The sequence below is a fragment of the Perca fluviatilis genome, chromosome 8 (genome assembly GCF_010015445.1).
Source record: "Perca fluviatilis chromosome 8, GENO_Pfluv_1.0, whole genome shotgun sequence".
Lineage (NCBI taxonomy): Eukaryota > Metazoa > Chordata > Actinopteri > Perciformes > Percidae > Perca > Perca fluviatilis.
This window is the reverse complement of record NC_053119.1, coordinates 40469722-40487277: the sequence shown is the minus strand read 5'-3', so window position 1 is coordinate 40487277 and position 17556 is coordinate 40469722. Positions and strand designations below refer to the sequence as shown.

Here is a 17556-nt window from a genome sequence, read left to right as displayed (position 1 = left end):
TCCCCTCTGGTTTTTAGGCGTGTCTGGGGGATGACAAGGAGTTGTTGGGTTGTGGACCTGAGTGCCCTGGCAGCAGAGTAAGTGGACAGGATGTCATGGTTTTGTCCTTGTGTCAAGTTTCTGTTTTAGATGGTTTCATGTTTTCTGTTTTCATGGACTTCCTGTCATTCACTTCACTTGTCTTCCTGCCTTGTTTGTTTCCCACCATTTTTGATTACCTGTCTCCACCCTAATGTTATTCACCTGTGTCTAGTTGTCTTCCTCTCCCCCGTGTATATATGCTCACCTGTATTCACTTGTTCCCTGCCAGATTGTTGTTACTCCTTGTGTGTCTCACTCGCCAGTGTTTCCAAACTTACCTTCTACTCCGAGTTGAGTCGAGCATATGAGTCCGACATTGTACCCGTAACAGTACAATATGACCAAGATGGACCAGCGGAGATTATTTCGGATGAACTCTGTGATCTTGTTTGTGACTTGGTGGAGCTAAAGACCATGTGGAAGAAGGCTACCAATGAGTACCAAAAGGAGAGATTTTTGTTGGAAGCTCATGAGAAGGTGTCGGAGAAACCTTGGTTAAAGGACTCTATTCCTCATTGGGCAATACGCTTCATTTCCACTACTACACCTCCAACTGCTAATAGGTTTGATTCAAGCCTGTTTCTCGGCCTGCTAGCATTATGGCTACAGGTTCTTTTTTCGTCACCCAGCCTGCCCCTTTGCCTAGATTTCCTAATTGTGTCATTTCTCAACCTGGAGGAGAGCCACACTCTTTTGTGACTTTGTCATATAATATAAAATAAGTGGAGCAGTGTGATTGATGAGCGTAGTTTATTTTGTATACTTGTTATTTATTTTTGCTTTAAAACTCTGATATTGTTTGCTGTGATTTTCCTATATTGTTTGCTGTGATTTTCTTATATTGTTTGCTGTGGTTTTTCTTATTGTTTGCTGTGATTTTAAGTTATTATATGTTGCTGTGGACCATTTATCTTTCCCCTCTCTCACGAACTGCATCAACAAACACTAATTGACACACCTGTAGAACCCCGTTCACATCAGCTCTGATGTGCCAGCTGATCAGACCACTCCCAATAAAAGGAGGCTAGATCGGTGGCTAGACTGGATTGCTGAGCTTCTGTTCTCTCGGTGTCGCTGCTGGCTGGATCTCCTGTGCCCTGCTGGAGCCAATTCCTAGACTCTGCAAGGTCAACGCTCGCAAAACTCGTACTGAAGGGAAGTGGTCCTTGTTTAATAAAGGAAAGTCGTCACTCTAATCACCTGACACTGTTTTAAAGTTGCCGGACTAGGATCGGGCTGCAATTGATTTTATAATTTCCTTACTGACAGAAGCAGAGCGGCACCCCGGAATTCCTGTTCCCGGACTTCTGGATTCGGAACGGACTATTCGAAGCACCGTGGGAGCGAAACATGCTCTGCTGGCGGCAGAGGAAAACCCGGAGCTAACTCCAGTCTGGACTGAACTTGGATAGGCTTTCACCCTGGGACAGAGTGTTGAATGATCCATGGGTTTAATTGTCTCCTGGGTTTTTCCTTGAGATACTATTTTAAGGTTGTTTTAAACTTAACTTTTAATAGTAATAAAAGTATTGTATGTATGTATGTATGTATGTATGTGTATACATACTTATACTTCTTCTGGTCATTTCTTGCTGTGTTGGTGTGGCCTGGGAATTTAGATTTAATTAAAAGTAGCAAACTGCTTCCAAGCAGCGGTTACAACTTTATTCCAATATGTTATGTGTGCTAGACAGACTGAGGAGGCCAAAGCAGCCAGCTTTCTAGCTGGAGGAGAAAGGTCCAGCACAGCTGCTAACATCTCCCCTGAACTCCTGTCTGTCGGCTGTTCTGCGGGCAACCTCTACAAGCAGTCTTTTGTAGGGACCTGCCTGGCTATATTCCTTGGAACTCGTGGAGGCCATAGATTGAGTAAGGGTCAACATGGCTCCTGATGCCATGTCCAGTGTCAACCTCTCTCCAGTCCTGAGTCCTCGATTTCCAGCGATCCCAAGCCCGTCGTGTACAGCAGCCCAGAGTCCACAACGAGCAGGCTTCCGGAACCTGACTGTTCTCCTAGAGTCTGCGCTGACCGTTCTCCCAGAGTCTGCACTGACCAGTCTTCTAGAGCCTCAGCTGACTAGTCTCCCAGTGCCTTCGTTAACCGTGGCCCCAGAGACTGTGCCGGTTCTCGACACCTCTGGGATTGTGCTGTTGTCCGTTGCCCAACACCTCAGACGGTGCCGTTGCCTGGCACTTCAGAGACTTTGCCAGTCCCCAGCGCCCAAGAGACTGTACCATTCCTCGGCGCCCAAGAGACTGTGCCGTTCCTCGGCGCCCAAGACACTTTGCCGGTGCCCAGCTTCCCAGAGACTCCTGTCCCCAGTGTTTTGCCTTGTTTCCCGTTACTGATCCTGTTGCCTTGTTGGAGGACCCTGGCCCAGCTGTCTCCAGCCCAGCTGACCCGTCGCCTGGCTCCAGCCCAGCTGACCCTGCCTGGCCTCCAGAGGGAGTCACCCTTCGCCGTTCTGCCTCCAGAAGGATTCTGCCTTCGCCACTGGCCTCCCGAAGAGTTTTCCCTTCGTCGACGGTCGCCTGAGAGTCTTCGATGTCCTGTTTGGTCGCCAGAGGCAGTCTACCTTCGTGCTCGGCCGCCTGAAGGGTATCCCCTTCATCGCCGACGGCCTCCAGAGGGTTTTCGTCTTCGCCGCAGACCTCAGTCCGTCCTCCCGAGGGACTCAGCCTTCGCTGTCCTGCTCAGTCTCCTGAGGTGATCCTCGCCAACCGGCGCGCCCCCCCCCCCCCCCCCCTTTTTTTTGGGCCCCCCCGGGCCCCCCTTGGCGGCTCCTCGGGGGGCCCCCCGGGGTTTTGCTTCCTTCTAAGTCCTGTTCGGCCGCCTGAGAATCCTCGTTGTCCTGTTCGGCCATCTGAGGGTTTCCACATTCGCTGTGGTTCACAGTCCTGGACCCCGGGCTTAGCTGACCGCAGCCTTTCTGTCCCCAAGCTCCGCTGTCCCCAGTTCCCTGCTGCCCACCTTCTTCAGTTCCCTAGCCCCGTTGTCCTTTTGTCCTTCCTGCACCCTTCTTGGGTTGTTTTGTGTTCATCATTTAGGATGAGCAATGCACATGATCCAGAGTCAATGGTAAGTAAGATGTCATTATAAACTTTGAGTCGGGCAGATTCTGTTCTGGGGAGGGCTCTGAAGCCAGATTGGAATTTATCCAATGTATTAAAACTACAGTTGTGTTCAAAATTATTCAACCCCCACTGAAATTGATTGTTTTGGCCGGTTTGACATTGATTTTGATCATTCAGTCATCCTGCTTACAATTAAATCAAAGAGGCACGTGTAGGTCAGACAAATATAACATAACATAACATTCATAATGAAATAACCACAAATGTCTTTTCTGTGCTCACATTATTATCAGTTTTATTCAACCCCCAAGTGACATTCAATCTTAGTACTTAGTACAACATCCTTTTACAGTTATAACCGATTTTAAACGTGAAGCATAGCTTGACACAAGTGTCTTGCAGCGATCTACGGGTATCTTCGCCCATTCATCGTGGGCAAAAGCCTCCAGCTCAGTCACATTCTTAGGCTTGCGCACTGCAACTGCTTTCTTTAAGTCCCACCAGAGGTTCTCAATCGGATTTAAGTCTGGTGACTGCGATGGCCACTTCAAAATGTTCCAGCCTTTAATCTGCAACCATGCTCTAGTGGACTTGGAGGTATGCTTGGGATCATTGTCCTGTTGAAAGGTCCAACGTCTCCCAAGCCTCAGATTTGTGACGGACTGCATCACATTGTCATCCAATATCCCCTGGTACTGAAGAGAATTCATGGTACCTTGCACACGCTGAAGCTTCCCAGTACCTGCAGCCCCAAAGCATGATTGACCCCCCGCCATGCTTCACAGTAGGCAAGGTGTTCTTTTCTTCATGGGCCTTGTTCTTCCTCCTCCAAACATAGCGTTGATCCATGGGCCCAAACAGTTCTAATTTTGTTTCATCAGTCCACAGAACACTATCCCAAAACTTCTGTGGTTTGTCCACATGACTTTTGGCATACTGCAGTCGACTCTTCTTATTCTTTGGAGACAGCAAGGGGGTGCGCCTGGGAGTTCTGGCATGGAGGCCTTCATTACGCAGGGTGCGCCGTATTGTCTGAGCAGAAACTTCAGTACCTACATCCGACAAATCTTTTCTCAGTTCCTCAGCAGTCACACGGGGACTTTTCTCCACTCTACGCTTCAGGTAGCACACAGCAGTCGAAGTCAGCATCTTCTTTCTGCCACGACCAGGTAGCGTTTCAACAGTGCCCTTTGCCTTGAATTTGCGAATGATGCTTCCTATGGTGTCTCTTGGTATGTTTAACATCTTTGCAATCTTCTTATAGCCATTGCCCTTCCTGTGAAGAGTAATCACCTCTTCTCTTGTCTTCCTGGACCATTCTCTTGACTTCACCATGTTTGTAACCACACCAGTAAATGTCTAGAAGGAGCTGAGTATCACAGTCATTTTAAAGCTGCCTAATTGGTGCTTATTAGGCTTTATTGCTGCTCCCTGACATCCACAGGTGTTTTCAATACCTGATTGAAAACACTTCAATGAACCTCTGTTCTTCAGAGTGGTAGTCTTTAAGGGGTTGAATAATTGTGTCAATGAAGAATTCACAAAATAAACATTTACTACTGTATTACAAAACCAATTGATGTCATTTTAGTTGCATATGGTTCTTTAAGAAGTCCTTGTAGGATTTCATTATGAATACAATTACAAATGTACACTAAATTCCCTAAAGCCATTTACAGCATTGGGGGGGTTGAATAATTTTGAACACAACTGTATCTTTTTTTCCTCTTCCATTCTGCCTGTCTACAGGCTTGATGGAGAGCTTGTGTGGAGCTATTCAACCAGGGGGTTGAGGTGTTTGACTTGAAACGTTTTAATTTTAAGGGGACTATCTGATCTAATGTGTCAGTACACGACAGGTTAAAAATAGAGACAAGCTCATCAATATTAGTGTATGGTGACAAGTCGGCAGAGAGGCTAAGGGGGAGAGCAAGCCTAAAAGAGTCAGAAAAATGAGAGGCTGTAGCTGAACTAATGGAACGGGCTAAAGTGTGAGAGGGGGGAGGGGCAGAGGGAGGGCAAGGCCCGGAAACTTCAAACTCAATCAGAAAGTGATCAGAGATGGCAACATTAGTGATTTCAAATTTGTCAATTGATATCCCTAATGACAGGACGTGTCCAGTGTGTGGCCCTTGACACGAGTGGGACCGCATACTGATTGGGTCAGGTTACAAGAGTTGAGTAGTGCTAAAAATTCATTCACCATCGGTTTAGTTGGGCAGCAGACATGAATGTTGAAGTCACCAAGAATTGGCATCTTGTCAGATTGGCCATAGAAGACAGGAAGTCAGAGAAATCATGTATGAAGCTTTGGGGGGTCTGTACACCAGTGCACATGACGGGGGGGTTGGAGACAGTTTACAAGTAAGAACAGTTGAACTTCAAAAGAAGTGAAGGTATTTACAGGAAGGATTTTGCAGTTAAATACATTCTTAAAGACTGTAGGTAGGCCACCACCACGACCTGAGATCCTCAGGGAAGTTAGGAAACCCCATTGGGGAGGACATAAATCATTAAATCACCAATACTAAGCCAGGTTTCAGTCACAAAGAGAAATTCCAGCTCATGAGATGTGATGACGTCATTTAGGATAGATGTCTTGTTGGCTACAGAACGGGCATTAATAAGGGGAAATTTAACAGGTGAAATTCGAGTTGATCTAGTGGAGACATGTCCATCAAAACGAAGGGAACGGAGACACACCAAATCCACTCCGCCACGGAGGAGAACAGTCTTGGCAGAGATGGGACGAGGAGCAAAGTGAACAGGAATCCGAGTCACTGGGAATTCGGGAGCAGGCGAGGAGAGCAGGAGAAGATTTCGGTAGTCAGCACTTCCATTTGTGTGATGCCTAGGTGAGAAGCCAGCGGGCCGCATAAAGACGACTGTGGGGATGGTGTCATCGGAATTACCGGGACGTGTAAGGAAATTGCGACAGCTTCCTCGATGCACATAACAAATTCGCTGGCAAGAGATGCCAAGGGCGGTACACAGCTTGTACACCTTAGCGGGCAGATGGAGGGACGGCGACATTAAATTGCAGAGTTCTTTGACAGAGTACGATAAGGTCATACTCTGGTGTGATGCAATAAAAAAGTCACTGGTAGGAATAAAAATCCACAGTAGCCATAAAACGGCGAGAGTCGGAAACGGATGCATTTTAAGTCACTATAAATCTCGGGCCACTCTGAGACTCACAGCCAAGTTGAAAACCTTGGTAGCCAATTGCCCAAACGGATAAACTCAGCATACAACAGTGAGGAAGGGGAGATTTACACACCCTCACGCCGAGGGATAATCTGTTGATCAGGGCAGAAGAGGGTCCGAGTTAGGCTGGAGGAGATGGTGCAACTGGGGCTGTCCAAGCTTGTAGGTGAGTAAGAAAAAGTCTCTTTGGGGAATTAATTATCCAATCTGGAACAGCGTCCATGCACGTTAAAGTCCGATAGGATGAGCAGTGGAAAGCATAGACTAAAAATCCACAAACAACGTCAAACATACAGCAGGCCAGGTGAGCAGCGGCAGCCAAAACGCGCCAGCGTCCGCTCTCAGGAAAAGTTGGAGTTAGCGTTCACACTGCACTTTCTCAAGTGCACCTAACATTGTAAAGAGATGTCACATGGTCGAAAATGTCGCTTGTCTATTGGACCGAGTATCCAAATTAGTTTTTTAGTAAAGAAATTATTTTTTTTAATTAAAAAACTATAATCTTACATATTGAGTAATAAATTATAAATAATGTGTTTTGGTTTACTTTCTATATTTGGATTGGATTGTGTTCTCCCCTAAAGTGAAGCAAAATCTAGTAGCCTGTCAAGCAAACTGAGACCCCTTTTCAAGCGGACCAGAGTTATAAGCTTTTACATCTCCCCAAATGAACCGGATTATCCAATGATACGCTCCAGGGTTCGCTTAAAACGGACCAAACTGTTCAGGTGGGAGAGCACCCTTAGTGACACTTCAAAAGTGCTTGCTGCTGATAAATGACCCTTGCTATATGTTTAATCATACTAGCTTATGGTCAATTGTACTATTACTATTGTTACTACAAGCAATTTTTATTTTACCTGTAACAAAAGTCAAAACTAGATCTGTATGATCATGTAAAGTCTGTTAATCTAAAATTTGGTTCGACAGCATGTGTGAGTGAGTCGGTCGATCCGCATGTCTGTCTCTGTCTGTCTGTGTTATTATTTACTATATGATGAATAAAACAGTCTTATTAAGTGCTGGTTTGATGCTCTTACCTGTAGATATCAGAGGCTCGGTTGGGTTTGTACAATAATTCAAATGCCTCCGGTGGCATGTAGTTGACCGTCCCCCCTCCCTCTCCATCATCCTTCTTGGAAACCCGTGAGACGCTGCAGGAAATCCGGGCAAGGCCAAAATCTGTAAGCTGCAGAGACAATTAGCAAACAGAGGAAAGAGGCTAAGGGGGGTTTACCTTACTTGAGTATTTTCTTTTAATGCCACTTTCTTCTTCTACTACACTGCATTTATCTGACCACCTTAGTTACGTTTATCAAGATTTTTACACACAAAACATACTAAGCGCTTATAAAATATGTTTTGCAGTTCATACAAGTACAGCCGATCAATTGACCAGTGATTCATTGAGGACATAAAAGACGGAAACAGTATGTTTTGTCCAAAAAATTACCCAGAACTTTTATTACACTTTTCAAGTTATTAGTAATGCTGCAAAACAAATTACATAAATGTTTCCATTTGATATGATTGTAAAATATTTTACTTTGAGTGCAAAATTACACAAAAGTGTGAATATGCACAATATGTACAAATGTGGGTTTAAAACATCTTCATTTGAATGCTTCGATATCAATTCATAAAATCCGGAGATCAATCTTTTATTATTTGCCTTTTCCCGTAAATGTTTTAAGATTTAACCCCATCAGTCTCACCTGGCCAACCAGATCTGGCCACGTTTATTAAGAGTAAAACCCTTTCACCAAATGTCAGTTCTGCCTATTATCAAGTTGCAACATTTTTGGGAAAACGGCGTCTGTATGCTTTTTCGTCTCCATAAAGTGTCAAAACTATTATAACAAAATAAAATGGCATGAGTCCCAGCCTCCCCTAAAAGCCTGGGACCCACCGTAGTCTTTATTAACGACATTTTATTTCCACGATTGCTCCACTGCCGACTGAAATTCTGCCGGATGTCCCTCATTTCAGCCGGATGTCCCTCAACTTAAATTTTCTTTGTGTTGGCATTCTCAACTCCGGTGGATTTATGAGGACTATGGCTACAATTACATTGCTACGTTTTGGTTTTTTAAGCAGAGTCTTGAGCCAAGAGCGAACTCTGTACACAAGTGTTTTTAGCTCCAGTAGAAGAACTAATCTCTGTTCAAATGAACATGCCCATATCTCATATCTGAGCAACAATCTCGTATACTGGGCATGCGTGTGCCAGGGTAAACAGATGTCAGCATGTGTACTCCGCCTGCTGCTGGCAGTTACTATAGTAACGTTAGTAGCTTAGTCTCAGAGAACGAGACGTCAATACCCAATCAGCCAGAGAAACATTGACGTCAGTGTTGGTTTTGCCAAAGGTCTCCGTTTGCGGCTGTTGAGACTGCAACACAACCCCGCAGATTCCAAACCAAAACGGGTCAGAAGTGTTTCCAAATGTCTCCGGATTAGGGGCTCGGAAACACCAGAGCAGGGGGAATGAGAAGGGGAAACGCCAGAGCAGGGGGAATGAGAGGTGTAAACGTAGCAGAAGAATTAGTTTTTAAAAAAAAAGTTGTAAATGTAGGCTGTAGTTAACTGCTCCTCAGATCTCTGCAGGGTAAATGCAGACAGCTAGCTAGACTATCTGTCCAATCTGAGTTTTCTTTTGCACCACTAAAACTACTTTTGAACGTACACATGGTCCACCAAAACAAGTTCCTTCCTGAGGCTATTTTGCAGAGGTAACGTTGCTTCGTCCGGTGCTTAGAGCAGCCTAAGATAATGATTGATTTAAAGAAATGCCAATAAACCAGAGCATGTTTTTCTCCCATCCTGGAATACTGTGTGGACTAGCCAGACCTTCCTACGCAGCGCTGTGGAGAAGGTCTGGCAATGCGAGACTACCTTTGCATTGAGAGAGTCGTCCAGCAGCACATTGGGGGGCTTCAGGTCCAGGTGGAGCACGGGATGGGGCAGACTGTGGAGGAAGTTTATACCCAGAGCCACTTGGTGAGCCAGTCTGAAGACTAGCGGCCAGGGTGGTGGAGTTTCACTCAAGGCCTCCTGTAAGATTGTTTCCGTAGTTACAGATCGACAAATAGTGGAGATTGTGACATAGTGAGCTACGCATTTGCTTTCTACACTACTATTCAAAAGTGTGGAACCAGCTGTTTTATTAAATGATATTTTCGTATACTGTATAATTCAAATACAATAGGGCTACACCTTGCGATTAAATTCATCATTGACATTTTCTCAATTAATCGTTTATAAAATGTCAGAAAATTTTGAAAAATGTCCATCTTAGTCTCTTAAAGTCCAAGTATTTAAATGTCTTGTTTAGTCAGTACAAAACCCAAAGATATTAATTTTAATATGGTATAAAACTGAAAAGAGCAGGAAACTTACATGTGTGAGAGGCTGAAAATGTTTTGCCATTTTTGTGTAAACGATTACTTTTAACAATTAATCGATTATCAAAATATTTGCCGATGATTTTTTTTGTCTACCGCCTAATGGATGAGTTGACTAATCGTTGCGGCCTCTAGCTCACCCATTAAGAGCGTGCGCCCCATGTTGGCTGAGTTCTGCAGCAGAGCGGGTTTGAATCCGACCTGCAGCCCTTTGCTGCGTGTCACCCCTCCATCTCTCTCCTCCTTTCGTATCTATCCACTGTCGCTATAATAAAGGTAAAAGCCCCAAAAAATTATCTAAAAGAAAAATGGTCCTTTGTTTAACCATCGTGTTGTCCTCAGGTCAAATTTGACCCAAGTTTTTTATATCAGAAATATGGGACATCGAAATATGGGCCGAAGATGTAAAAACAAAAAGTGACAAGATATTGGGAAAAGTGTCAAAAATGTTGAAAAAAGCTACAAAAACAATGATAAAAACTTCAAAAATTCAGTAAGAAAACATCAAAAATGTCAAAAAAGCACCAAAAACATTGGAAAAAGCGACAAAACATCAGACAAAAAAACTCTAAAATTGTTGAAACAAAAAGTTTGAAACCCCCCCGAAAAAAATAAAATAAAACCCCACAAAAACATAAAATAAAAACTTTGAAAAATCCAAAATTTCATGGTCGATGTGAAGACAGCACATGGGTTAAATGAGGTGTGAATCCTGCTGGAGCCAACCTGGGCTCTGAACAAAAGGTCTCACTCCCAGTGACCAAAGTAAAATACTTTGTTTTTAACACTAAGCTAGACCAAAGGCAGACCGATTTAATTAACACAGGAGACACTAAAAGTTGTTGATCAGAGAAAATAATAGGAACCTAATCAGTGAACAGGAAAGAGTATATCAGGATAAAATCAGACTAAAACTGTTAGGTTACTCTTAAGTAAAAGATATGAGTACTCCTTCCACCGCTGGTTACCTGTAGGGTGGCCAGTGATCCTCTCTCCATGAGCTCCATTACCACGCCAAGCTGCGTTGATGGGCCAGAGTGGGGCGGTCGACCCTTGAAGATCCCTCGGACGCGAATAACATGCGGGCTGCTCGCCTGGCGCATCATGTCGATCTCACGTAGCAAAGACGCATTGGTCCTGTGTGTTTGCATAATGAGTGATTCAGATAGGCCTGTAACCATTATTACAAAGTACACAGTTTCTTTATTAGCTAAGGTCTTAAGGCGTATGACTTAATAATGAATTGTTGATTTTGTTTAGATATGCAAATTGTAATTATATAAGTGATTATTGGTCATACTATATATTTTTATTATTTTTTCAATTGTTAGTTGTTGGCACTTGACACGTTCATAGCAAAAAAAAATAACATGGGGAGGATACAGATAGACAAAATGTTTTATGATAATAAATAGCCGTGGTATATTTTATAGGCAGTGGATTCGTGATTCATAACAAAAGATTTATACTGAAAATTCATTCATAACTTTAATATATTTTTTTAATTAATACATTAATAAATCTTTTTAAATTTAACTGAAAGGGACAATGAAATTGTTAATCGCAGTTATTTCTGAGACAATTAATTGCACAGCAAAATTTTGAATTGTTACAGCTCTAGATTTACACAACTTTATTATAAACAGAATTTAATATTGTAACCAACTTACCCGTCGTCATGACGAAGCAGTTTAATGGCCACATCACAGGCCCACCGACAATGCCTGGCTTTGTAGATTTGTCCGAAACCCCCAGAGCCAATCACCTCCCAGCGCTCCAGGCTGGAGTCATCAACACACATTTCCATAGTTCACTGGAGGAGGAGATTAATCATGATAACTAAACCCTTACAGGCCAAAAGAATGCATTGTTCCTCTAAAATAAAGAAGATCTTATCAGTCACTTAGTCAAACCAGGATTGCTTCACAGACTGTTTAAGTGTAGCCAAAACATCTGGGTCGCTCGCCCCCTGGTGGCTGGCTGCAGTATATGTCATAATGACCGCCCCCCTCCACGTTAACATAAGATAAAATAGACTTTATTAATCCCACACTGTGGAAATTACCTTGTTACAGCAGATCCCAAAAAATTCTTTCAAAAGTTGCAAATAAACAGGTTACTGTAGACAGTGTGCAGGAGTTTCTTTGAAACTTTTGACCTACTTATCCCCCTCGGATGCAACTGTCTAACGTTAAAGATGTGTGAAGTATCCCCCTGCAGTAACTCTGAGGACCCCCCTAGGGGCCCCGAACCCCCTGTTGAAGATCTCTGTATTAAAGAGTCTGCTGCAGGAATAAAGGACCTGTGGTAGCGCTCCTTGTTGCATTGAGGGTGCAACAGTTTGCTGCTGAAGGAGCTGGAGCTTAGTGGATGGAACATGGGCCGAACTAAAAAAAATCTTTAATATGCTGTCAGTAATGTCGTTAATAATAAATAACTGAATAGTGTAATCGGGTGATAACTCAGAAATGATGTTCGGAGCCCTCAAAGATGACGACCAGTCCGATGAGTACAAATCAAATGCAGCTTTATTCAAACAGTGAACAAACTTTCATGACACTGGGACAACAGTGAGCGTACAGACACGTCTGCCCAAGGGTGACCCACATGTATATCAAAATGGATTCCTTTTAAACTCTTTGTGCTCACACATCTCAAGATATCTATGAAAGTGCACCAGTTTACTCTTATACTGCACCTTTTATGGCAGATGCTCCTAATAGATTCACACATTCCTGGCTCCAGTTCTTCTGTGTGAAAGTTGTACCCAAACTCACAATAGATTCTACACATTCTAAGCTATTCCTGTGGGCGAAGGTTGTCCCCAGACTAACCTTCTTGTGTAGTACCCTACATACAAGATATAAAATACATTTGAAACATGTATGCTGAAATATCCAAACTATCAATTAGGATTTGAATAAATTCAAAAAAAGCTAAAAGGCTTAGAGTACTTCTTCAATACAAATTTAAAAAAAAAACTAAAAATGGTATAATTAATCAAGTTGTGCATGTTAGTTTTTAAGAGGGATGTTCTCAGAACTTAAAATTCTGACTGGAAAAAGCCGAAAAGAACGAAAACATCAACTCTTCAAGTTGATGCAATAACCGGTACCTGACAAAATCCAAAAGACTGGATACTTTTTTCCAGTAGCCTCACTTTTGTAGACACATAGACTCTCAAAGATAATGATGTCAGAAAACACTTGATATCAGGTCATGACTCATGTTGCCAGAAGCTTTCACTTCACTTTTCAATGGGAGCAGCTGTACTGTTAATGGCCTCACACCCAGAGTAACTCACTTTGCTTATTTATTGCTTACTCATTCTGTTTGGGGTGTGTTCACTGCAGCAAGTCATTCTGAGATCATGCAATGAAAGAAGGGCAAAAACAAAAAGAACTGTTTTTGGTTTGTGTTTGTATGAATATATGCTCTTAGGTTAACTCTGCCGACCAATGTGTCCATCAGTACAAACAACGCTGTACAGAAATACATTTCACCCGTTTTTATTTAATTTGAAAATAGTTTTTTGTATTTCATTTTTGTGGTTGCAGCAAAATCTTTTCCAGGGTGAATTATGGAGAAATAATGCACAACATATCTGTAGTCATTAACTCATGCTGCTGTCAGAAATGTGAATTTTGTATGCAAGTTTTGTATGTAATGTTCAGCTTAACTTGGCTAAAGACACTTTTTTCATTTTGGCGGCTTTAATAACTGTATCTTTGAATAGTTCAAATAAATAACTTTTGTTGATCCAATGTTTCAAATATTGTGTAGATGGTAAAATGTTTTAAAATCAGACAATTTTGCAGATCATTTTGAAATATTTGACATTGTATGATGGCATGTATAATGATACTCCTAGTTTAATTATAGGAAAATGTGCTATTTTTGTAAAAATATCCACCAAATATAATTTAAATATATTAAGGTATACCTAAAATACAACTTTAACGCATTTAGTTCACCTGAAATGATTGTAATTGAACACAAAGTCAGTGTGCTTATTTTCAGCGCATGAAAGTATACTCAAATGCTTTTAGAAAATATAGCTAGTATACGTTTTTCATATTTCCAGAATGCACTAAAATGATGTTAAATTGCACACGTTTTTTTTCTTCAGAATATATTGGTAATAGACGACACATTCACAGTCAGTAGCCTTTGTCTTTCGTACCATTGCAAAATTGTACTGCTGATGCTTCAAGTATTTTTCAATGAATCACTCAATCATTTGTGTATATAGCACTTTTCATACATGTCAATGTAGCACAAAGTTCTTCATACAATATATACAATACACACACAGATATACACACATAACACGATACCCTCCCCCCGGCCCCATTCACCCACCCATCCCTAAATCGACAAAAATGAATCCATTAAAAACAGGAACCGAGCTGAGAAAACGCCACCATAAGTGAGGAAACACCTAAGGCATTAAAAAACAATACATAAATTACAGATACATAAATAAGTAGAAAAAAAACAGCTAATAAAAGACTTTTTATTATTTATTTTTAACAAGTGTACTATTTGGGAGGTGAAAGTACTCAAAAATACAGACAAAATAAGTGGTTTCAAGATCTACTCACCTGAGTAAACAGGACCCTTCTATTCGCCACTTGTTCCATCAACTCATCAAACCAGCCAGACCCCGGAACCGACAATACCGACTACTCCCCAGCTGCCGAGCAGCTCTATTCCTGACAGGATGCTTACTCAGATGTTTTTTTCTTGAGCTGCTGCTTCTTCTTCTTCTTCTTCTTTGAGGCTTTACGGCAGTTGGGCATTCACAATGTTGCATTACTGCCTCTTTCAGGTTTTGCTCTGTATTGATGGACAGACTGACTCTTTTCATAGTATCAGTTCCTTCGAAATGATATGTGTAAGTGTATCGAGTCTTTCGACTTTTGATACTTTTTGCAAAATATTGCGTCAGTTTCTCTGTAGTCTCAAATTGCCAGCTCTATCTCCAGAGCGCTGTGGAGGAAGGACTGGCTAGTCCACACATACATTCAAGCAAAGGAGAAAAAAACTTTCTGGGTTGTTTGCATTTCTTTAAGCCAATCAAAGTCGTGGGTGGCACAAAGCTGTGGCCGCAGCGACGGTGGCTCTGCAAAATAGTCTTGGGAAGGAACCTGTTTTTGTGGAATATTTGCAACACCACATATTAAATTAAGTTAATTCTTGACACAATACAGTAACTAAATACGTGGTTAAATGCCATTAGCTCTTACCAGTGTATCGCCGAATGAATGAGGTCTCTATTCAAAATTTTGAATCGACCCATTGGTATTAGTGCATCCAATTTTAGATTACTCTGTAAATTATTCTAGAAAAATGGGGCAAAATATCTTAAGGCTGTCTTTCCAAGATTACTTTTAACTGGAGGGACAGAAAGTGTACGTCAATCCTGAGAGCGAGTGTTTTGAGTATGGTGTCTTTGACTCAGGAGTCATGACAGGTAGGGGGGCAATTTTTGTAACACCATCTTAAAGATAAATAGGTGAAGGGGCTGATCTTGTCTGACAGAGAGGAAGGGCCATCCTCTGATATAAAACACAGTGATGAGTGCCATATGGGTCCCCAGTTATAAATCTAAGAGCTGAATGGTAAACAGAATCTAGAAATTTGAGGTTAGAGATGGGGTATGCCTATAAATAATGAAAGTAATCATTAATTGTACCTGCGAAGAACGTTGTATGGAACCCATACGACATACATCCATGCTTGCGTGAAATTTTTGGGCAATTTGGTTGAAAGAAACACATATTTCTGATGTAGAAAACTTTGAAAACGGGTCAAATTTGACCCGAGGACAACACAACGGGTTCATTAACTTCATTTGACTGGTGTACCCAAAGCTGTGGCCATTGTTGTTGAAAAAGCTGGGTTACAGTATGTGAACACAAACACCACTTCCTTCTGTTTCCTGTGAGAACTGACCTTTGACCCCTACATCTTGCTCCCAGCATCGAGTCAGACACATGGATTCCCCAGGGAGTTTGACGGCATGTGCTCTACAAGGTCCCTGCTTTCCTCTGCCTCGACTCTCTGTGTATTTTTTTTACTCTTAAAAGTCTAAAAATACACCCGAGTGCGGATGTTGCTGCTGCGTTACATAAGCTTTTGGGGACTGAAGTGTCAGGAATAAGAGGTTGTACAGAAAGTTTCTGGATTTCAGTTCTCACAAAGTAAACAAATCATGGAGGAAAGGACAGTTTCCTGGAACAGCTTCACAGAGGAATTTCTACACAAAATGAACTTCAAGCTTTATGTTTTGGTCACATTTTTCATATACTTGAGAAACAAATGTCACATGTTTCCTGGGCTCCACTTTTAAAAGCTAACATAAGTCAATTACTCATATTGTATTTAGTCTATATTCCAGAGTTTTATGTATCATAGCAGTGTGATTATTCCCTCAGTAAGAAAGAATATCCCTTCATCCCCAGAAACATATCCTGGATCTGTCAATCTTTCTTTCTTATACAGTACATTCCATATGCAATGTAGAGTAAAGGAGGAATTATTATCATCATTTGGATTTCTTGTTATGTGATCTTATGAATATGAATATAGACCAAAATGTTTCTGGTCACAGGAAACAGCACTTAATATATTCATTATCATTTAGATTCATTTTTGGTTGAGGAATATCCATGCTGTAGTTCTAACTAGACTTTTGCATTATATTTCACTTGGGCTGTAACAATTCCAAATGTTTCTGTATCATCCTGTATCAAACTATGTCATCCACATAGCTGTGATGTGAAATATCTTTAAATTTACTGATAATGTGTCCAAGAGGAAGCATATAAATGGAGAATAAAATCGGTCCTAGAACCAAACCCTGGGGCACCCCACATGATAAGGCAGCGAAATCAGACATATAAGGGCCAACAGCCACAGAAAAAACTTCTACTTAACAAATATGAAGAGAACCATAACAAAATAACTGTCTCCTTTAGTCGAACACAGGTACACAGTCTATGAAGTAAAACACACCTCTTTTTTCATAAAACATTGTATTGTTTTCTTAAACCTAGATTCTGTAATTTGTTTAGTTGATTTTTATAAAAAATCCCTTTGTTCTTTCACAAATATGTGCTCATTCATGTGTAATTACTTCCACCAACTAATCAAAGTATTCTCGTAAGCGTAGAATCTGACATTCAGAATAATTAGGAATACGTACTGTACGAGCGAGTCGCTCGAATGATGGCCGCCATGTTGCACCTCCATCTTTAAAATACATTAGCCAAAGAGGGACATACCTCCACCTTTCACGCTTTTAAACTCAGTGGCAGCGTGACGAATGCCAGCCAGGAGATTACTCGCCAGGGAAGCGAAAAAGAGAATTAAAATGACAACGTGACAGGCAAAGCAAAAAGACCAAAGTTAATATTGGAGTGGCTAGAACAGCTGCGTGTAAACGATGGACATACTAAGAGCTAATTTCGGGTTTGGCCACCGTATAATTACCCTCCAGTATGGAGCAAAAACACGCTCGGAATGGGAAGGGCTAGAAAGTAATATTCAGTTCGTTGTCATATACAATTTCACCGCTAGATAGGAGAAATTCTTACACAATGTAGCATTAAATGAACATATTGACAAAACCATCAACAGTCATACCCTTTAGGACCTTAGCTAATGTTAGCAAATATTGCGGTTAAACAAAGAAACAGCAATCACTAAAAACATATTGCAATTACACAATTTAATTGTTACAGGTCTAATTTCACTGTCCTGGGGCCTCATTCATAAAACTGTG

General features: G+C 41.7%; 1 protein-coding gene across 1 annotated transcript in view; it reads right to left on the bottom strand.

The window, feature by feature from the left end:
• The window catches only part of LOC120564712 (NACHT, LRR and PYD domains-containing protein 3-like), a 29980-nt gene extending 15550 nt beyond the window's left edge, over window positions 1-14430 (bottom strand). The window contains exons 1-5 of the mRNA XM_039809903.1: window positions 14372-14430; window positions 11438-11580; window positions 10736-10904; window positions 9259-9417; window positions 7404-7552 (exon numbers count right to left, since the gene is read on the bottom strand). Coding sequence (XP_039665837.1) covers window positions 7404-7552; window positions 9259-9417; window positions 10736-10904; window positions 11438-11574 — 614 coding nt within the window. The 5' untranslated portion in view covers window positions 11575-11580; window positions 14372-14430. The remainder of the gene's footprint in view (window positions 1-7403; window positions 7553-9258; window positions 9418-10735; window positions 10905-11437; window positions 11581-14371) is intronic.
• Between the last annotated feature and the right edge of the window lie 3126 nt (window positions 14431-17556).